Source organism: Pholis gunnellus (assembly GCF_910591455.1).
Source record: "Pholis gunnellus genome assembly, chromosome: 1".
In the NCBI taxonomy this organism is placed as follows: domain Eukaryota; kingdom Metazoa; phylum Chordata; class Actinopteri; order Perciformes; family Pholidae; genus Pholis; species Pholis gunnellus.
Window position 1 is genome coordinate 19,416,244 of NC_136528.1, and position 23,341 is coordinate 19,439,584.

General features: G+C 41.2%; 2 protein-coding genes across 2 annotated transcripts; both read right to left on the reverse strand.

The window, feature by feature from the left end:
- Window positions 1–570: 570 nt before the first annotated feature.
- Window positions 571–15,028, reverse strand: LOC306697022 (stereocilin; the record flags this gene model as incomplete). The annotated part of the gene is made up of 29 exons (XM_079160760.1): window positions 571–650; window positions 862–1,009; window positions 1,685–1,782; window positions 2,019–2,167; window positions 2,549–2,691; window positions 2,809–2,964; window positions 3,264–3,433; window positions 3,546–3,717; window positions 3,804–3,894; window positions 4,489–4,691; window positions 5,176–5,311; window positions 5,397–5,479; window positions 5,626–5,749; window positions 5,911–5,969; window positions 6,954–7,103; window positions 7,429–7,605; window positions 7,682–7,720; window positions 8,946–9,128; window positions 9,226–9,358; window positions 9,815–9,927; window positions 10,247–10,433; window positions 10,520–10,686; window positions 10,913–11,038; window positions 11,132–11,194; window positions 11,282–12,169; window positions 12,326–12,905; window positions 12,999–13,023; window positions 13,692–14,819; window positions 14,929–15,028. 29 exons carry the CDS (start codon window positions 15,026–15,028, stop codon window positions 571–573), a joined length of 5,871 nt encoding a protein of 1,956 aa, XP_079016886.1.
- Window positions 15,029–17,567: 2,539 nt separating this feature from the next.
- On the reverse strand, window positions 17,568–22,507 carry LOC306697031 (dynein regulatory complex subunit 4-like; the record flags this gene model as incomplete). The annotated part of the gene is made up of 11 exons (XM_079160772.1): window positions 17,568–18,619; window positions 18,722–18,787; window positions 18,872–19,081; window positions 19,235–19,315; window positions 19,458–19,613; window positions 19,781–19,983; window positions 20,076–20,130; window positions 20,258–20,458; window positions 20,851–21,048; window positions 22,042–22,146; window positions 22,487–22,507. 11 exons carry the CDS (start codon window positions 22,505–22,507, stop codon window positions 18,554–18,556), a joined length of 1,362 nt encoding a protein of 453 aa, XP_079016898.1. The 3' UTR covers window positions 17,568–18,553.
- Window positions 22,508–23,341: the final 834 nt, after the last annotated feature.

Here is a 23,341-nt window from a genome sequence, read left to right on the forward strand (position 1 = left end):
TACATAAACTCATAAAGGAAACATACAGGAAGTATAAAAGATGCAGTCAGAGAGGACACGTTTTGTACTTGAAATCCACAGCATTTCTGTATTGAAATTAACAAACTTGGTCCTAGAAAGAAGAAGGTACCCATGGAGGTCACAGGTGATGGTAGGCAGGTTATGTTACCAAGTAAAAGAAGGAAGAATTTTAAAGGTATTTTATAGAACCCAGTGTCTGTAGTTTAAGGGAAATGTTTTAAGATAAATCAATGAAATATCATCTCATGTGAGTTTGCTCACATATATCATAGTTTGGAAAGCCCTCTGTCAAATAAAGATGAATCATTGCATTATTTTCGTCTGATTGCTCTAAAAAAAGGATATAATACATAGTTCAAGTACATACACTTATTAACATATTGTCATGCTGACAAAAAAGTGAAACATGTGCAGCAGAGCACAATCCAGAGCGATGTAAATTAAAGGACCAACGCAAAAAGGGAACAGAACAGTTCCAAATATTTATTTGAAGTACAAATATGATGATACCAAGGGAGGTCAAGGGTTAATTACATTGGTTCCAGCATGTTAAATGAGTTGCCACAACAAGAGGCACAGAGCCAGTGAGGACGTAGTAAAGGTGTCTGCTGCTGGAGCCGAGTTTCTCCCTGTGGAAGCAGACAAACAGAGCATTTATCATCACCTTATAAACACAACATAAAAATCAAATTGATGAGTGGAAACAAGACTATTACCATAATAAAAGTATATGCACTCATAAAACACACTACGATAAATAAAATACATATAACAGCCTCATTATGAAGGAGGTTATTAAAAGGATATTTTATCACCATCAATTTTTTTTTCAAGACATACCTCTCAGCTCCAGCAGGACGTCTCCCTCGTATCGAGCGAGTCCGACAGCGTGCTTTTGCTCCGTGTCCAGCTGTGCCCACTGCTCCTCAGTGACAGCCCATGCCTGCTCCGCACTCAGCCACGACATCTGAACTGCGCTGAACACCACCTGACAGACGCGCAGCAAACACACGTACTAACTTACTCATACAGGACACTTTGTCATTTGAGAGGAGGCACTCTGCTTGTATTTTATCATACCTTTTGGCGTATTCTAAAAACATGCCTAAATATTAAACACACACCACAACATTTAGGATGTACACTGTCTATATCAAATGTATATAGAAGAAATTAACAAACACTACATCAGTAGTTATTATTGTGAGAAAATAAATGAAATGAAAAATATGATTTACATCATTTTCAGATAATCAAAAAAACTATATAAAATATCTGCTCATAGTTGTTAAAAGGTATTTTTCACAGCCAACATTTTGACATGTCATAGTGAAAAAGGTATTACTAATAACATTAATGATGGCTCTGTTCTATTCAAGTGCCCCAGTTAGTCATGACAGAGTGACAGTGAGCCAGCATGTACAACAACAGGACCCTGAAACTAGGCCGCTAAATGGAATTCAGCTTTAATTCATTTTCTATTAATTCCTATATCTTTTACAGTTTATGAGACTGTAGTAAAAGTTAAATGTTATATCTTAAAATCGAACAATTCAGCCAAATGTTCCCATGGTGCTACTCATAGATGACTCTATACTGAAGCCAAACATTGTTCTGTAGGTTAACCTGAATGAATGGCCAACAAGTCATAGTTGAAACTCACTGCCATCTTTTTTGGTGACATCAGAGCGATGGCTTCAGGGGTGATTCCCTCCACTTGTTCTTGTACCAGAGCTGACAGCACCAGGTCCGCCAAGCCCACTGGACAGAGACACAAACGCTGTCTAGTCAGATAATTAATGATCCTCATATCAAATCACAGGAAGTGTAAAAGTCTTCCTTTAACTTTTAAACCCACGGGATATTTTCAATTGCACCTATCCATCCAAAAGCTGTCATTCTCTCCTCCCACCCTCCTCACTCTTTGATGAAGAAAACGATTACAAAAATGTTGATCATAAAAAACGGTTATACCCTCCAGGGATATCACACTGTACCTGCCAGTGTCCCAATTTCGGTGAAAACCTCTGGTCCCCAAGCACTGACTGGACCAAAGGCCTCAGATTTGGACAAACGGCTTGTCAACTCCTCCATCTGCTGCTCTGTGCATGGCAGGGAGGTCTCCCGCAGGAACAGGACAGCCACACTGCAGTGTGAGGAAAATGATTTAGGACTCGATCCTCTTCTGGGGGTACGCAAAATGTTTTATGAGGGTTGTGCTGCTATAAATGTGCACCAGCCTCCTGTTACTTCTGTTAGCAGGTGAATGTGGTGGATGTGAAATCAGTTAAACACTCTGAAACCTAAAGCTTCAGAAGGATTGAATACGTTTACCACTGCTAAGTACTATAGGTTCAAAATGTACCGATTAGCAATATTTGTCCCTTCTGGACTGTATATGTTCATCTTTGTTTACGCTCATCTTTGGTTTGATGCAATTTACCTGTATTTGTGTGAGCCTTCTTTTAACAACTGTTGTTGAGTGTTGTGTGCGAGAGACAGTTGATCCTTCATGTATTTGACTGACCTGAGGTTGTAGGGGCTCAGTCTTTTGATTTCTGATGGATAGAGACCACACATCAGATGGCCCAATGTTGCCAGATCAACAGCTGTTAACTGCTCCACTTTCAGTTGGAGTTTCCGCATCATACCTAAAATCACCGCTCTCATCTGTAAAAAACAAAACAATAGAAATTGGAAAAATTAAAAACACAGGAATGGACACCTTTTTAGGAGGAGATTCTTTCAATCACTTGATGTTTTATATCAGAATGAAAAACTCCAAACCTTTTTAGGGCTCCAGTCTGTCAGTGTCCCCAGATGTGCCAACACACCCAGATCAGTGAGACTGGCGTCCTGCAGGTCTCTTTCTCCCATCTCAGTCACCACAGGGCCCAGAGCCAGCACCTGATCCGCTCTCAGCTCTCTCACTGGACTGAAGAACTGGATCGAGTGAAGAACCAGAACATGTTTTAACCACAGACTATGTTGATGTTAAAACACAACATGTTTTACTCAGCTGTCCTTGTCTCTTAGGGTTGGAGATTATCAACCAGGATTCGACAAAAAAAACCCAATTGTAAGGATTTTTATCAAGAATTGTGTTGTAATGTTTCCATACGTCTGATGGGAACAAGATCTTAACTGAGAGGGGGAAAGAACTGCTGCACCACTTTGAGGAAACATGATGATCTGATCTGATACATTCTTGGCTTCCTGAGGTCTTTCACCGTTTTACTGACCTTCCTGAGTTTCAGCCACAGCGCTCGGCGCTGCTCAGAGCTCATTGAAGGGTCCTGAGCGAAAACTTCTACGCACTGTTTCAGATCCTCCTGTGACATACGGCTGAGCTGAGTGGATGTCCAAGCTGATGGAAACGTCCCTCTGATATCTGCGCAGCTTGGAACTGGCACTGCTCGAAGAGACAGCAGTGAATTCAGCGCAATGATAGGAATGAAAACTTACACAAAGCATTACCCACAGTATCACAACAGCACTACAAGTTACAATCAAATGTATTGAACCTTTTGCCCTCCTGCTCTGTGCTTTGACAATCCCTCGAATGAGACTCTGAGTCAGCCGTCTCTGACGATGTTGGTCCATACACTGAGTCACACAGACTCCACCCACCACACTGTCCTCCCAGCGACTTTGACCCACCAGGACCTGCTCCACTGTGTCTTTATTCAACACTGTCTGCACAGAGGAAACACATATCATCATTCAAAGTTGAGTGTAATGAAATTAATTATTTGCTTAGGTTGATGCTTTTGTGTGCTTACCAGTGGGATGGAGTTTATCTGCTTTGTTGAGAGAGAAAACACCAGCCTGCCCAAATGTTCCACATCGCCAACTTGCCATTTGGATGGCTCCCTGACAAACAAGTACACAAAGTTTAACATTACTGCTATTTTATGTAATCCATATCTTAATGCAAGCGTGTTTTCCTTTCTGGCCTTTTATGTATTGTAGACTCCTTTTATTCTACCACTCTACAATAACAGGTGTTTTGTTCTCAATAACTTATTTATTTCTGGTTTATGTGTGAGGGACAACTTATCAATCATTACTTCCCATAGGAATCATCACTGCCTGGTACGACATTCCCATCAGCCTCAGCTGTACTTTGTATTTAGCTCTAATCAGTGAATGGTAGCACGCAAACACGCCACACTTAGAAGGTGAACATGGTAAACATTCTGCCAACTAAACATCAGTATTTTAACATTGTCATTGTTAGCATGTTGGCATACATTAGCATTTAGCTTGATATGTTGATAACAGCATACAGTCAAGATCACTTTTTAAAGTCCTCTGTGAATTATAACTGTTCCTGGTGTTTTTGTGCAGCCAATAAATTACTTTTTAGAAATAATGATGGAAATGAAGCTCTCAACATATTATTGACCCAGGTGTCATAACCACAATATGTCACCGTTTCTCCAGATGTCTTTATTATTTTTTTACCCGAGCAGGTCTTTTTGAGTGAGCAGCGCACTAATATCTCTCAGAGCCTCTTTAGGAAGGCAGAAACTTCTCATCTCCTCCAGCCGCAGAGCCAGCGCTCCTCTGTCCACCAGAGACAAACTGTCCCGGTCCAAGAAAGGCAGCAAAGGCCCCAGGACATCCAGGGTGGTGCCATCAATCTCCCCCTCAGCCTGATAGGAGCCCTGCAGAGCATCACATACAGTCAGGGATTTAACGTTGATATGACTTCACTGGTGTGAAAAGCTGTTAAGTGGATGAAGCAAGTTATGTTCTGAATCTCCTTCTCCATCTGTTTCTCTCTTTGTATGTCTGTGTGTGTGCTTAAGAAGCCTGAACCAATAGATGTAGTTTGGTTTTTGTGCCCCGTTAATGTGTTAATACAAATCAAATACATGAGTCACCATCACTGACGCAAACTGCTGATTTAATTTACCAGAAATAGCATCTCTGAGTTCCTGTTCTGAATGCTCATAGTGCTGGTTTATCATCTTAATAACCACGAGGTCAATTTAGGATTTCTGTTTCAACTTAATGTTGTTTATAAATTACATGCACCAACTGGTGTCTGATCACACTTTTCTACCTGAATAAATGTGTCAAGTCCTGCGCATCATGTAAGAATATGCAGTAAATGCAGTATTTGTATAGTTTATGTTGGTGTTTTACCAGCTCAGTTACAGCCTTCTCGGCTAAATTTGTCTGCTTGTAATGTGGCATTCTCAGGAAATCAGCAAAGTGTGCCTGAATGTGGTCCAGAATGGCCCTGAAGGATGCATTGGAGAGGTCCTCTATCATCGTCACGCTGGAAAAGAGCAGAGCAGAGGCGTAAATGTAGTTCACTTTGGATAAATTGTGAAATAGTTCACGTTTAGTAAGGAGATACTTACGGTAGAGTGGCAGCAAACCCAGGGCTCAAAGCACTGAGGATGATTTCAGGTTGTTCCCTCAATTCATCTACGATACATTTTCGCTGGTAACACAGCCAAACACATCTGAACTTGTTAGAATGAAACATGATTTTGCATTTTGATAGGGAAATATATAAACAACAAACTAATGAATCTGGTATAAGAGGCTATAAAGAGTTTGAGGGGTGCTAAAGTATTTGTTCCTCACCAGAGCAGGTCTTATGCCTCCAGGCAGCTCACTAACAAACTGAAGCAGCTCTACAAAATCTGTATTGTTGCTCCAAAGCCTCAGAAAGTCACAACTCATCCCACTGGAAATATGACCCAGATCCCTACAAGTAACAGAGAATTTGTTATTTAAATTGTTTGTTGAGTGAGTATCAGACCTGAAATTGACTGAGACTTCTGAATCTTTAATTCCGTCTGCAGGTAAAATGACTGAATGATTAAGATCGTAGATCTGAATGCTCTGGTGCAATACATCCTTACTTACCTCACCATCTTGCTGGTAATGTTTTTAAATTTGTGGATCTTTTTGAACAAAAGCTGAGCCTGTCCAGATAAAAAAAGAAATGGCGTCAGACCCGGCATTTGACATAACATTTTAATAAAATAAGTTAAATCAAAATGTAGTTACTGTAAAATTGTTTCTTGTTTTCTTTGCATGTTTTAGCTCTTTTTAGACACGTGTGCTTGCACACAGTCATTTTAAACACTCCATCAACTTTAATTTTGTGCCACTCTCAGATCAAGACCGGAGTATTAAAACTTCTCAGAATTGAATAGGCCTGAGGTATAACATGAGGTTGAGCATCAGACTCACCACTGGTAATACTCTAAAGAATAGTAAAATTGTCACTGTATTGTTTATTCCATCCAACTGTTTCCTATTTATGAACTCTGAAACTTTTTGTTTTCTTGAAAAGCAGTTCAACTCAGCAACAGACAGAAAAACACTGGTGGTATATCACTGATACGACTGTACCACATTAGATATTATATCTTGTATATGTGTACAGTGGCATTCATTTCACACTATAATCTCGCAAAATATTCCTCAAACTGACTATAAAAGGATATTTATCAATTATTTTATAACACAGGGTTCAGAAGCATTTAACTTTAAGGTTATTCAATTACAATGTCTTTATATCAAGTGTCACAGTATATTTCATTGCAGCTCTTGACCGAAAGGGCAATCTTTATTGATTTGACTGAGGTCTTGTTAGGCCAAGAACTGGAGGTGAAACACATTCTTTGCTGTGACAAAATCCCTTCAAGACAGCCATTATTAATTTATGCTACACTCCTCCACACCATTGTACTACATCCAAACTAATTAGCTTGATGGCAGCTGATGCGTGTGGAGTATTAATATCCTGAAAGGCTCATCTGAAGCATATCCAATGAGTTCAAGATTAATGGGACCGAAGCTGGTAACATTTTCTTCTTTAGTCAGAGAACTGCCAACCTATTGTTGTCATATCAATGCAGTGTGAAGTAGCACACAAAGGTAGGTTAAAGGCAAATGTGCACCTGCTGTGGCGACCAGCGTATGTCTCTGTACAGACTGACATCTCTCAGGATTGTTTCTCCATTTAAGGTTTCTGTCAGCGTCCTCAGAGGGACGAACGGTAATAGACAGTTTGCCTGCTGAGTGATGTTCTGCAAGTATCTGTGCAGAGCCTGTTGACACACAAAAACACTGTCAATTTAAACTTAAAAGACAACACAAATCAGATTGTACATATGTGGATGATATGAACACTCTCTGGAGCCATTGTGCATGATTAGCATGGATACTACATTAGATTGGATTAATGTATCTCAGGCCACAGTTTTTTGTTTTACTAATTTTTCATTAAGTTTTAACTGTATAATGAAATATGATCCTATGCACCTCTATTGTGTCACTCTACTCATGTGACAACAAGGTGAGCCACAGCTAATTGTAAGGAGGGATGAAAAGAGAAGAGAAGTTTCGTATGAAGACAGATAATAGCTGCGTCACCTCCTGCATTGCATCGTATAGCATGGCTCTGTGGCCGGGCTTCAGCTCAGTTAGCAACATCTTCCAGCACTGGCAGTGTTCAGCTTCACTGATCTCAGGCCAATGGAGGTCTTTGAGCACAGCGGGAGAGAGACCAGAGAGTAACGGCTTCAGTCTGCACAGTTTTTCCATGGTAAGCTGGCAGGAAGAGAAACACAGTGATGAAAGTGCAGTTGGCTGAAATTCAGCAAAAAACTATTTTGAAAATACTTACAGAGGTGTCCTTTGAAATCTTGAATAACATTTGAAAAGCCTGAGGAAAGTATTCGAAAAATTAACACACATGCATACAAAAATATACAAATGTTTCATATTTATATATTTTGGTCACATATTCAATCAATGTTTATCCTCTTCTTTTCTCTAAAAACTTGGAAGTTAATTAAGGTGAGACACCTCAGGCAAAAACATTGTTTTTAACTCACTGGTCAATTTTGACATTTTGGGCTATTTTGCTTTCATAGCATGTCTTCTTTCAGACTGGTGGAAACAGCACATCCATAATACACATTTAGGTCATTGTTTTACTACTTTGTTTATCTGTGTCTGTAGATTTCTCCTAAATTGACCAAAAGTTAGCATTAGATAATCTCTCATTTGCATATTTAAACACACAATTTCAGAAAACGTGTAACACATAAAATGAATTGTCTTAATGTAAGTCATGGTGATATCTATTAGTTCACCTTTAGTGTAATTTTACAAAACATATCTTTAAAGGATGTTTTCTCAAAAGGAGTATTTTCTCAGACTCCACTTCAGCAGCACTTACATACACCAGACTTCAGCTTCATTACGATCTATATATTGAAGGCGTGTCGGGTTTGTTCATAAATCATTCACAATCTGATTTATAGAACATTTTCTTCATAAAAACAAGGCAAAAATTTACTTTTTTATGGTTGTTGACAGTGTTTTCTGATTTATCAGGTGAGAAAAAACAAATATCCCAAATTCCCTCTGTAAAAACCTTTGACCCTATATGTCAACAAAATGAATCAAGAATTTTGAACTTGGCTTTTTCCAATGTTTAGATTTCTGTTCTAAAAATGTATGCAGATAAGCACTTAATTAATGATAAGATAATGCCTCATTTGCATATTTAAACATTCATGTTCAGAAAACTTGTAATACAAAAAACAATTATCTAAATGTATGTCGTCAACTGGGAAAGTTTCATGGTGATATCTATTAGTAGATGTCTCCCCTTAATTCTAGTTCTACAGTTCTGACAAAAATTCCCACCAACTATTACACTCACGGCTAGTTTTCCTTTTTAGCGTTGCATCATAGTTGCGTCTAGCGTCTTGGGGAAAGGATTTTGGGGGATTTTTCAATCAAACTTAGAAAGTTTAATAGAAATGCAATTCATCTTTATACATGTATGGCTTACTAATATCTACTATGGTAGCAATTAACAACTTCATCAACAATAACAATGACAAGAAGTCACAAAGAAAAACTAATTCCCTGCTAACCTGTGCTGGAGAATATCTGTGTAGTCCTGGTTGTGAGAGGATTTCCAGGAGTAGCTGTGAGGGGAGCGACAGCAGGAAGGAAGCTCCTAACTGAGGTAACAGACCGCTGAGGGCAGACAGCTCTGGGGGAGCCATGCTGCTGACGTTCAGGGTCTCGACAGCTGGTATCAACCAAGAGGACAGCTGTCCATGAAACACAATTAAACAGAGAAAGACATTCAGGATGTGAGTGGTTTGAAGCAGATTCTCTGCAAAAGACTAAAGAACATGTGCTGCCTACCCTGCCACTGGTACTGATGAACCCCTTTGACATGCACTGGGCCAGTTGCTGCCAGAGAGCCGAGGACACGGCTGAGTCCTGAAGAAATGAACCCAGTTCCACGGGATCCAGGTAACATGCAAGGACCCCTAACCTGCAAAACCACATTTGCTGTCACTTTTGTCTCTTTTTGAGGCATTTTTTCCTCTATAGAATAGTAGACAGAGAATTAGGAGAGAGAGAGAGAGATATGAGGTACGTGTCCATACCTTGTATAGCCCCACACATCAACACCTAAAAAAACTATGACCTAACTCATTGGTGCCAATCTTGGATGTCAAGAAACAGTCTCTGAGTCACCTGAGGGGTCATGTCAGCAGGGGACATCTATCTCAAGTATATCAGGCATGAGATGATTAAACTTAGTTAAAAAAATAGCACCATGGCCAAACACAACTACAAATCAACATCAACTGCAGGACTTAAGCTCTGAATATAAACCATCTCTGTGGAAACATATCGGAGTGCTGTCCATCAGATGGCTCACCTTTGAGTGTCTTAAGTGATCATAAACACAAAGTATCATGTGTCTCAGTATCATGGGTCTCACCTCGGTATGTTATCGCTGGTCAGATTCTTCTTGCTGAAGAGGGTCCGGAGCACATGGCGCCCCCGTACACCATCCAGACTGCCGTTGCCTAGCAACTCTACCAGAGGAGTAAGCTAAAGGAGACAACAGATTGAGTGTTAAAACAAGGAAGAACGGAATGTAACGCACTGTTTCTTCAAAATCTCACATAAGAGTTTATCTGGGTTGAGACTGGTGACTGTGATTCAGTCATCTTTTATTCTCATAAATCCATTCTCTGGTCCTTCTGTCCTGTATGGAAGCATCGGTTTCTCTACATATTTATTTATATTTTGTCTTTATTTTGTCATCTGTACAAATGTAAGAACCACAGTGAATGGCTTTACTAATCACCTGACGTTGTCTGAGATTACGTCTGTGAGAGAGATACAGCAGTTATGTAGAGATTTTTACCTGTTGTGATGTCAGTTGCTGAAAATGACTGACTGGCAGGTAAGGCAGAAGCGGGAGGATGGAAATGAGAAAGTATGGTGGCCATGTAGGGACATCACCCACCACACTCGACTGCAGGAGTCTTTTCACAAAGGCCTTTTTCTGCAGTGACTTCATCTCTGAGCTGTGGTCACGAATGGCAGTCAACCTAAAGAGTAACTCAGAAGCTGTTAGCATCAGGACAGGAAGATATAGCAAAACTAAACGCAACTGTTTCTTGTGTCGGTGACTCACACGCTGTCGTTGACTATCAGGGAGGCTGGGAAGCTCATGATGTCAGAGACAGACATGAAGGGGATGAACTGAGACAGGTCCACAAACAATTCCGGGGTCACCCGGGGGAACTTATGGATGAAAGCAGCAGTCATTGTTTCCATGGCTTGCAACTCTTTTTGAGACGCCTGACAGAGAAAACAAAAGAGCGGGACAGAAAGTGATTGTATTCAATGTGGCCCTCTTTAACTATGCATGGGCTGTGACATAGATTGAAATAAAATAGATACAGCACAAGAGAGCGTAATAGAGTCGAACTGTAGTCAACAGAGGGATTTAACCCTGCACAATTAGCTTAATATAAAATGTCAATAATAGTCCAATCAGTGTTTTGTTGGGAGTTTGAAAACAAACCTGGCCGGTTTCAACTTGTAGCTGGTCCCAACTTTGATGCATATGGGAGAGAAATCTCTTGACAGCATCTTTTTCAGCAGACATAACTAGAGTGCGAATGCTGTCTCTTGGCATCTGAAGGTACTCCTGGTGAGACAAAGTGAATCACCTAAATATAAAGTTCAGTGAACTGATCTGTTGTTAAAGTTTACATTTGAATGTAGCTGCACAGGCCACTACCTGCAGCAGAAACCTCAGAGCAGATGAGTTGTCGTCCTGCTGGATGAGGTCCCACAAGACAGGCTGATAACAGCAAAAACAAGTTATTCACTCTTTGCATGTGTGTGTGAGAGTGTGTTTGTGTGTGAGTGTGCCAGTTAGCTATCTTACACTGAAGCAGCTCAGTAGATCCTCTTTTAGAGTAATGTTCTGCTCTCTGCGGAGGAAGACTCCCACGGTGTGCAGGACACTCATGGAGGCTTCTGGTTGCAGCGTGGCCCAGGAGGTGTTGTCAAGAAGACTAGAGAGGAGGATAGCCTGACCCAAACCTTGTCTCGCCTCTCTTTCCCCCTCATCCAGACCCGAAGAGAGGCCTACCATGAAGTCCAGGACTCGCAACACGTATCCCAGCGCCACTAAAAACCCTTCACGCTCCCCTCCCTCAACCTCACACACACTCAGCTTGTGTAGAGCTTCCACCAGCAGTGGAGCCGGGTCCACACACAGCTGCGATGTGTCAAACTCATACGGAGCCGGGAGCATGTCAAAAAACCTCTGCAGGAGGCACTTCCTGCCCTCCAGTTCTGCCTGCAGATCAGCACAGAAATCAGCAAACTGAGGCATTGCTCTTAACAGCCGATTGAAGAGTGTGGCGTTCAGACACATGTACTCTCTCAGTCCATGTGTCTGCTCACAGAGCTCCAGGAGGGTGGAGTTGGTGAAATGATGCACAGCCCACGCCCTGTACTGACAAGTCTCATCAACGGTGTCAACATGGGAGAGGTTGTGGATTTTGGAGCAGTACGCCGCGGCCCAGCTGCCCTCTGGCAAGGTCTGGTGCGAGTCAGGGGACTGTCTTCCGCACAGAGCTGAGATCAGGACGGAGTTGTTGGGCAGGAAGCAGTGCCTGAAAGCCTGGGCACTGAGCAACCTGTTGCCCAACTGGGCCACACAGCTCTCATCGAGTGCCGGACTTTCTATCACCTCATCTGTCAGCTGCACACACAGGTCGTCTATACTTGTCAGGTTAAGAAAATGGTAGTCCTTTGTCACTGCAGCCTGCAAATATTTAAGTTAGAATAAGTAAAAGTTAAGTAGAAGGAATTATGGGTAAAAAACAATCAATGCACAAGTACTTAAACACAGCATGTCCTCAGTACGCCTTAATGCCACAGATATATTTAGCAAAAGGTTACCAGAAAATGTATTTATTACCTGTTGTGCTCTCTGCAGCCAGAAAGAGGAGTTGGCACAGACCGTGTTGTTGAATTCATGGGCAAAGAACTCACTGCAGACATGAACCCAAAGGAAGTCCTCCTCAGCAGCAGACAGGTACCAAGCTGCATCAGAGCACGTGGCATGCAGGTCGAGCCCCATCTGGGCCTCTGCAGGATTAACTGACCCGTTCTCCCCTTCAAACAGTTTACAGTAGAGGAACACAGTGAAGTTGGAGACGCCTGTCAAGCCTGGGATGGATTCATTACACGCTGCCTCCAGGATTTCTATAGAGGTGGAGTACTCAATCTCTCTCTGCTGGTTGAAGCTCTCTCTCGTTCCCTCTGCTTGTGGCTGGTTTAGCTGGGAGAGATGAGGTGTGGTAGAGAGGTCATGAAGGTGTTTTTGTTTGGAGATTGTTCGTGCAGAGGGGCCTTTTTTTGGAGATGATCGAGCCGGTCTTAGTCGTGATCTTAGTTCATCTGCTTCAGTGGGGGGGCAGGACAGGAATGGGAGTGAGCTTGGAAAACCCCGGGAGCCCAAAGCCTGAGTGTTCCACGTCACATTATGTCTTATCCCCCTACATGTGACAAAACAATGGAAGAAATGTGAATCTAATAATTTACTGTCATTTATGTGGAGTGCAATCATATAGTGGTTTAAAATACCTTACCATAAGATCAGTTGTCTAAGGTCACCTTGAAAAAGACAAATGAAAAGCAAATATTAACAGAAAATCAAAGAGAAAGACTGGTGGAAAAAGCAACTGCTTCTGCAGCACACAGCCATGCCTGGTGTACAGTGCAGCTCAGCTAACAATGCCCAAGATATAATGTTACAGGCATCAATGAGAGGATAAAGAGATTAGCAGGGCTAACAACAGATGCTTTCACCGGCCAGGATGATTATAAAGATTTTAAAGCAGTGTCAGTCACTGTCACTGTCTCTCCTGAAGCTTTCAGGTGAAACCAGGGCCAAACTTATGAGGCTATTAACAAGGGTTTCTCCTCCGTGAATGACACTAAATACACTCTAAACTCTGCATGACTTACTTCTAAACCTAAAATACGTCTGAATTGACATGTTATTTAGTTAATAGCACACTATCTTTCCTCAGACTCAACCTCTGAAGCAAAGCTTTAAATGTTTCAACATACAGCAGCATCTGCCATGTGAACTAACTAAAGGATGCTCTTTCATAATTAGTAAATTATGATGTAATCAGATTGTGTGTATGACTACATGGAACTTAAACAACACTTAATGATGCCTGTTTTTGTGTACGTAGCCAAGTTTTTAACTCTGCTTTTTGTCTAATTCCAACAAGTTATTATCTCTTATGACGCCAACTGCTCCACATACTCACCAACTGAGCATCGGCCCCGAGCATTGGGCTGCGGTACATCCACCAGGCTGCTGATATCATCAAGCAGCGCCATGGTAACTCGTGACACTTTCTTCCTCAGGCTACCGTAGACAGAACTACCCACCCTGTGCAGGAGGCCGCTCCTCAGCCCATCCAAACTCTGCACCAGAGCTACATTTTTCTGTGCCAAGTGGCCACCTCGCTCTCCTCCACCTGAACGGGATAACGCCTGCAGCAGGAAGCTTTGCATGGAGTCTGGATCATCCTCAGCGGTCATCGCATCTTCCAGAGATGCATTTCCAGACAACCCATCCTGCCTCATGGCCTCAGGAGGCAAGCTGAAGGCCTTTAAACGTCCAAATGCACTTGAGCTCCTACTGTGTTCAGCACCTTCCCCTGCTGGGTGTAAACTGACAACCGGCTTCCAGCTGCGTGTTTCTAGGAAACGCAGCAGCTGCTGAAGCCAGTTTACACTGAAGGCACAGTCACTACGACCCTTTAGAGCACAGATGAAGCCCTGCAGGCCTGCACTGGCCTGACCATAGGTCCCACTGAGCAGAGCCTGAAGTGCAGCTTCAAACACAGCGCTCACTGTCCTCCAGTTCTGAGATAAGAAAGTCAAGAGAGGCCGGTAGGACTGACGCTCTGACAGACTGATCAGACTCTGCAGCAGCCCAAGAAGCCAGTCCCAGTGAGGGCTTCCCCTCAGAGACATAAACCAGTCCTGCACTCTGACGCTGGGTCGGGGTGGGACCTGGCCGTTCCACTGGTTCAGTGCAGCACTCCCTTCAGACTGGAGGAAGTAATGCAGCACTTTCTCCCACAGCTGCTCCTCGTCCGCCGGTGCCTCCTCCAGCTCAGCACCCATCTCTTGGAGGTACAGAGAGATGTTGTAGAGGAAGCCCGAGAGACGGCGCCTGTCAATTGGCTTGTTTAATGAAGGCAGGTTCTTGCTGGGAAGTACACCAAGTGTTTTTAGGCTCCCCATGATATTCCTCACCCAAGGGAGCACCGACTGGTCCTTGTGTGGTTCTGGAGGAGCTTTCTGAGAATTCCAGCCACTTCCTGTACTCCATTTTGAAATGATCTCCTTAAGAATGGCGCCTCTCTGGTCCTCCTTACCACCTCCTGAAAGAGTCCCATAAGAGACAGCTAGAGCTAGCATCATGTATTAAACACATGTATTAGTAAACACACACATATTGCATTTAGTGAAACGTTTTGGTGGAGCACTCACCTGTCTTCTTAGCAGATCCTTGTCCCAGTAAAACAACACAAACTATGATGCTTGTGAATGTCAGAGTGGCCATCCCTGGCCCTTTCTCTGCCATCTTCATCTCATGGCAGCATGCACAGTGACACAGTGGTGTCCCATCTTTCCCTTCAGGCTGTTTTTCCTATTGATTTAACAAAACCCTGTGTTTAAACGGAGGCTGTCTTTTTTTTCATTTCCAGCAATGCGGTAGACTCAAGGAGTAACGTATCTCAATTGAGAGGGGATATTAAACCTTAATGACTGGCCACCACGTCACCTTACCACTCTCACTGCGTGGTTACTGAACCAAGTATCGGTAATGTGCTTCACTGTGAGACAATGACGCAGGCTACAACAGGTAGGTCCTTATGTGATGTAGCGTGACCAAAGAAAAGTTATGAACATGGTTTTCATCGAGCAAGATAATCATACACACAGTTAAATACACAGTTCTTTAAGAGATCACAAGAATAGCAAAGGATCTTTCCCTGTTTAAAGTATTTTAAATGTCAGTGGTAACTCACAATAACAACAAACAACAAAATAAAATAAAACTCACCAACAATAGAATCCATTAGCTTCTTTAAGTATCCTTTCAAGCTTCTACCAGCATCTCTAACTCAGCGGTGTCAACACACTCAGAGCTGACCTCTTTCTGAGTGGCACTCTGTTTTACCATGACTCCGACTTTCTTTACCTTTCACTCTCTCCTCCTGCACCCCTCCCACCTGGGTCCTCTCTCTCTCTCTCTCTCTCTCAGCTGTTTGGGGCTCTTGCTTTTTTGTCTCTGGTATTTAGGGTTGATGCTTGTCTTCATGTTTCATGAGTTACATTTAGTTGACATGCTACCATATGGTGCTTAGCCATTTTCTATGACAATGTGCAGAAAAGAGAGAGAGAGCAGCTTGGGTGCGACATGTCTCTCCATCTTTAAGGTCACTGCTTGTATTTAGATGTACAGTATTTTGGTTTATGTGTTCCCAGTTCAGTATTTTGGGCCATCATGAGGCTACAGGAAGGTCACAGCACTCAACAAGGTGCTCAAACAAGGTGAAAATCTGGATCATGTTAATCACACCCAGGATATCTATCCCATTCTCTAACTGTCCGATGTCTCCCACTGACTGATTCCCTATTGAGCTGTCTCTCAGCTGGGACCCATCTTGTGACTGTGGGTTTGTTGGGGGTGTAGTCTTACCAACGGGGTCGGGCCAGCAGAGACTGTGCAGGCTGTCACTGTTTAGACACATTTATCCTTCGGTCAGGCAGACTTACAATTGAGCCCTGTGCAAGGGCGCAGCAGCCGGCTCCCCAGAGTCAGACCACTGTCTGCAGGCCCTGAAACCCAAGAGGGCTGAGTGAAAGGACCACCCCCTCCCTCCACTTGCTTTAGCTGTATGATACTGTGGCCTGCACTGGGACAATATCTTCCTCCTGTATTATTGATACAGCAGGGAACAGCGATCACTCAGTGCAACAGGGCTCGATTCACCACAGGAATATTCAATGAGAAACTGGATCCACCCCATATGTTCCTCTCTCTCTGCTGGAAACTCATGGCAGCAATCAGCTGGTGAAACTAGCTGTTGAGATTGGAATACTTGGTTTGAGTCCAACTTTTAGCCCTTCCATCTTCCAGTGGAAATATACGATAAATACCTCAAATTACCCATAACATTAGATGATCTTTGCCATAATTTACTGACATAAGAATTCATTTATTTTGCATAATATTAATCTCTTGTTGTAATAGTTTTAATTCAAAAAATAACATACTGTAACTTCACTTCCCTTTACAACAATGTTTTAGTAGTAACCACTCGACAATAACACACCCTTCAGCGATTGTTTTTTCCATTAAATCTAACAATAGTGTCGAGCATACTCCGTCAATCAAATTAAATTGTAATTATCCGTGTTTGGTGGTAACTGAAAACTTTTGCTACTGCTTACGAACATTCCTTCCCAGCAGTAATTATCAGTTCTCAAATTAAGAATTTGGTTCCACTTCATGCACAAACTAATGTACTTTTAGACAAAAATAATTGTGTATAAGTGTCCCCTAATGTGAGCTAGAATGATCACTAGTTGTCCAAAGTGACATCAACGCCACAATCACCATCATGTACATCTATCCATTCACAAATATCAAAATATAAATGCAAAAAAGTACTTGCTGTAATTCTGATACATAAGTTACAGAAACAATTATAACCAGAACTGTAAAGGACTTAACCAGCGGTTTAACCACACTATTCATGTACATTCTCATATCGGGCTATAAACACATCACTTTTGAAATACAGACAGATTGCACAAATAGCCTAAATCAGGGGTCTTATACGTTTTTCAGGCCAAGGACCCCAAAACTGATATATGGAGCAGGGACCCCCTACTATATATATTGTATACAATTGTGTTGTATATTAAACTGGGCCTAGTGTGATGTATAAACATACCTCTTTATTGTGCATTCAATACTAAGCTTTTCAAATAATACACAGGTTCATATATTCATGTTTTTATTTTAAACGTGTGCAAGGTGCAGTGAGTAGGGAGGCCGTGCCACTGCAATTTAGAAACATACCTTGTCAACTGATACCAATAGCAACATTGTCTGTCAATTGCATGATAATCATGCATACAAGCTATTCAAATTGACGTTTTTATTTTAAACATAAATGTGGAAACAAAAAATGAGTGATGGCCTATTAGTGCCACTGCCATGCATAAACATACCTGTTATCTTGCATACAATACTGAACTATTAAAATAATGGACAGATTCATGTTTGGGGGAAAAAAATAATTAAATTAATTATTTTTTTATATTAAAAAAATATGAAAAATTGTCTAATCAACCAAAAATGTCACGGCCCCCTGCAGTACCTCCGCGGACCCCCTAGGGGTCGCGGGCCGCCTGTTGAAGACCTCTGGCCTAAATAGAGCAGATTCTCTGCTGGTTTGCTGAAAATGCTTTTTAAATATCACGTCATATTATTGAAATATATTAACTGCTAGTTGGAGGTTTTAAAAAGGCATGCACGGCTCTCCTAGCATTACAAATGGTATACGTAAGACACGTCCCGCTGTTAACAGACCACGTCAGAGCAGCCCAAATTATGATTGTTGTTTGTTGCAAAAACGATGATGTCATATAATCTTTAATGATTCTGTAAACACAGCATGCAAATTACAGCAATCAAAATCCAGCCATGATGGAGAACTGTAACTAGCTCAGTCAATCAGTAACAGGATCAGTAACTGCCATTTTAGCATTTGACTATTAAGTTAAGCTTCTTTTAAATCACATATTTAAATGTGTTTAATTCTAGGTTCATTTTCGTATATCATCATACATCTTAATATATTGTCAGACACAGCAAAACAAAATAAATGTATCCCTATGAACTATCTATGAAAGAATTAAATAAAAATATATAAACATCCCAAAATTGTTTATTTTCTTAAACAAACTAGTTCAAATGGAGTCAAGAAACACATTTACAACAAGGGAACATATGAGAAACGTTTGAGAGTCTAATGAATCAGATGCAAAGAAAGTGAGATTTACTGTAAGGGGGTCGGTCTTTGGATAGCAGCTGATCTCAAATGGCTTTACCCAAAGCTCCTCCACACCAAGCTTCGTAGGTCAGCAGCAAATCCTTACGAGCCTGCCGGACACACAAGTATGAATATTACTACAAAATTGTATATAACATCATCATTAATTTGACAAATGCATGACACTTCCAGGAAGTAAACACACTTCTTACCTGGGAAATCTGAGCTTTTTTATACTCCAAGTTCTTGATGTAATTATTACTGGAGTCCAGATTTCTCTACAAGCAAAAACGTGATTATTTAATGTTTTTGTACAGAGGGCAATGTGCAATAAAACACACATTATTTAAGAGAAAATTCACCTCAATTGTGTTAGTAACCCCATCAAGAGCAGTTCGGTCCATGTTAGAGGCAGAAAGCACAGAGAGGAGCTGAGCCTGCATCTTCTCCAGGCCGTCTGTCAGGCCTTTCAGCTTCTTTTCCAGCGGCATGCTCTTCCATTCTGCTTCATGCTGCACCCGCTGAATATTCTGAGTGAACGTCTTGTACAGCTCGTCCCTTTCTAGCTGAAGCTGTATGACATGAGCACAGACAAAAGCAAATGCAAAAACATTCACACAACTATTCAAAAGTAAACAAGCATTTGGCCACGTCAGGTGTACACGAATCAAGCTAACATTTCAATGTATCAACATAATACAGTGGAACTCAATCAAAGCATTTACCTTGCAGAATGTCTGTTCCAGTGTCTCATAATCCCATTTCAGTTCATCCAGCTTCTTTTTTTCAACCTTTTCATTGACATCCTGTCAAAAACAGTGTCACAATTTGACCTTGTGCCCATGTACAGTATGCTACATGTCAGGAACAATTAAGACACTGGCAGCAATAAATGTAAGTTTCAACCACAAACACGTTTAAAAAATATCCACATATTCCACCAACAACCTTTGTTAATACGAAGCATTTCTTTTTTCTCTCAATTTCCGCGATCTCCCACTTGACTTTTGAGAGAAGCTCAGCTGTCTGTTTGTTCTTTCGCAAAAGGATGGACAGGCACTTTTTCGTCCTCTTCTGTGTCTCCTCCATCAATTCCATTTCATCCTAAGAAAAGTCAATAAAACAAGCCATGTGAAAAAAAAAGAGCTGGATCACGGGCATTTCTAATTGCATAAAAAAAAAAATCAACATAGTCATCAATAACTAAATTAATAATGTGTTGCCGGTGTAAACAAAACATCTGAAATGTCTCTGAATGTGAGCATTTATACCTGTTGTGACTTGCGTAATTTCAGTTCCTGTTCCATGCCAGTCTTGAATGCATCCATTTCAGCTAGTGCGTTCTGGTGGTCTGCCATTAGAATGTTGATGTGGCCGTTCCATAGATCTTCGATCTCACTGGTATTATTTTTTGCCATGTTGTCCAACTGTTGTTCTAGCAGCTTAACCTTTTCCTCACACTTGGCTCGGGTTTCTACTCAAATAGCGACACAAAACGAGGGCTCCTGTTTAGTTTCTGACAGCACGGGGTGTTGAATTCGACTCAAAATGAGATTAGTTATTTACCTGCAATTTCCTTCTCCCCCCTGTTACTTGTTTTAGTCATTTCTTCATCGCGTTTCTGTTGAGATAAAAACCAAAGTGGTGTTTGTAGCATTGCCGCTCAATTGTTGAAATATATCAAAGTAAAGAGACACATTAAATCCACAGATCTTTAAGTGTAGAAAATAATAGTGTGTACTACAAACCAGTTCAAGCTCCTTGACAAGGCTGTCATTGTCAAGCTCCTGCATGTCGACCATGACAGCCCTCATGTCCTTATGAAGCTCAGTCTCTAAGTGTTCTTGCTCCTCCTGCACCACCTGTGTGGAGACTAAACCACCTGCTTTTAACTCAGAGGTTGTGTTCAGGTGTTCACACAGGAGGTGCTTCATCTTCTGCTTGTACACCTGGTGGAAAGAAATTAATCAAATGTGCATTTTAAAATTCATTTAGCTCTTACATCTGTCAATGGATAATCTTTGCTTAACAAATGACAAACTAGTACTAGTATCTGAAAAAAAAGGAATGGAATCACATGATTTTTCCTGACTTTTAAAGTTGAGAGGACAACCTGTACATGCCACTAAAAAACTACGGATGCACAATGGATTGTGGGATACTGAGGATAAAAAAAACACACTGGCTGTGGATAAAAAAAAGGTTAATCTATTGACTGCATTTAAAGATCCTTGTTACCTGCAAATTATGGCATAAAATAAAGAAGTGGTCAAAGTCTAGCCTGTGAATTTGGGTGCGGTTCGACTATAACTACAATACACCTGTGTATTATTAACCTCACCTTGATCTCTACTTGGTGGCGCCCCTCATCCTCCTCTATGTCCTTATCAAAATTCTTCTTTTCAGCCTTGACCTCCTCTAGTTTCCTGTCTGTGATCCCCCAAAATTTGTGGATCTCGTCCCTCTCCAGCTGAAAGTAGTTTCTCTCTTCCCTCTCTCTGTCCAGCTCCTCTCGAAGGCGCACGATGTGCTCTTCCAGCTGAAACACAGAAATGTATTTTAGTGTGGGCATATGAGCCAGACAATAACCGTGTAGCCAATTACCTCATTTATCCTAGTTGTAAATGTCAAAGTCCAATCTTTAGTTCACAGGGGGCAGTAATATAAATCAGATATATAATGTCTGCTGTGGCTCTGGAGGAAAGTCTGAGTCTGTTAACACAGCATGCATATTTGCAGTAAATAAAATAAGCACATGATGGAGAACAAAACTAGTCCTGTAAAGATGTAAATAGCTTAACAAAGTTTCAGGAGCTGTTATCTCAGCTTCTGACTTCTGAAAATGATGTGATTTGATTGTAGTTGCACTTCTTGTGAATCACATATTTAAGTGTATTTAATTGTAGAATAATTAATTATATAAATTTCAATATACATCTCTATATATGAACAGACATACAGTAAAACAAAACTAAAATACACCCCTGTCAACAAATTACAAAAAACTCAGAGAAAAATATTACACAAAAAATAAAGTATTTTCTTTAACAAAGTTACAAAATAATTAATCAAAACATGTATTAAATAAAGGCATTACAACCTTCAACCAGACAAAAGTTAGAAAAATAATCCAGATTCTGTCTGCAGGGCTATCTAGGAATGGGCCTAGAGATAACCAATGTATAAGAAAAGGCCTGCAATAAAAAGTGGGGAGTTTAAACTTGATGAGCATTTCACCAGACAGGGAGGGTCTTATGAAAAGATGCTTCAGGTAACTTAGTATCCAGTGTTTTGAGAACTTCACCCACACTAGGAACCCAAAGTGGAGATGTCTCGGCCTCTGCTGCATTGATTTGGACCATTCTTATTTAAACCTGTCTCTTGGGAGTCCTCCAGCTGTATGTAAGGGCAAAGCCAACTTGCTGAAATACCCATTTAATGTACAAATTACTTTGAAAGGGAAACTTTTCTTTTCTCCTGACATAGAATATCCAAGCATCACTCCAACACACACCCCACTTTCACCTCTGACCTGCTCCTTGGACAGCTCCTCCTTGGTGAATCCATCTATCAGTGTGGGCGTTCTTGCCTTTGCAGACTTTTTACTTGAGCCTTTGCCTTTGCTGCTTTTGGGTGGCTGCACAAAAGTCAACAACATACAAACAAGTTAAAAACTACTTTCTACTATCAAACCTAGTGTATTTCTTTAATGTTGTTATTGTGGGGAGATAGCAACCCCAGTCTGCCTCTCATGAATGTAACATTACAACACCTTCTCATCTACATAAATGTATATATCAATGAGAAGCACACGCTTTTCAACGTTACTGGAGCTCACTATGAACGTCCATTGTTGTGGTGAATTGATTTTAAAAAGGATTTGCTTACCATCGTGTGTATATTGCGCGTGTAATACTGAGAGACGGCACAACGTGTTGATAGTTTTGAGAAGCTAGCTAGCACACCAGTTAGCACACAGAGAAGTCCGTCTCGGGCATCGAGTTTCAAACATGCGTTACCGTAGCAACACGAGCACGTGGCTATTGTGTGGTCAGATACCTCCAGGGGGGGGGGGGTATTTAGGGAGAATGCACTAAAAACGTTTGTACAATTAAGTCAATATCTACAGATACAAAACGTGAATAAGACTTGAGATGATGGTGACACCCAAGGACATAGTTGGGAGTTGGTCCGTTGACAGCTTTAAGAATTAATGAATTAATTTAATTTTAACCATAAATCAAAAAACTAAATTGTCCAATGTTTAATAACTGCATTTAGATACAGTTAGACGTTGGATGGTCGCTCACATTTCATATAGGAAACTAGTTTTCTGGTGATTTAATGTTACACACATATATGAAGGATGACTGTTGTCTTGTGGGGCTGCACTGATATAGGCTAGTAACTTTTATATAACAGAATGAACATTTTTAAATATCCATGACTGTTATCCCCCTAATTCATACGGTATATCTGTGTTTCAGAAAGAATAAATCATCTTGTTTCGTTAAGAGCTACAAAAACCGAGAATACCAGGAAAAAGTGGGTTTGATGTGCATAATAGTCAAGGCACACCCTAATCTTTAGTTTGCAGAGAAAATGTGTATTTCACAAAGTTAAAGGTTAATTTATTGTCATTGCACAACGAAATGCATTTGTAGGCCCATTTTGCTACACAAGATAAACACACAGAAACCCTAAATTATATTACATGTGGAGGATGAACTAAGGGCTCTCACAGCCTGAGGAAAGAAGCTGCTCATTAGTCGAAGGCGCAGCTGACTTTATTTCCTGCAAGATGGCAGCAGGGTGAACAGGCTGCGGCTAGG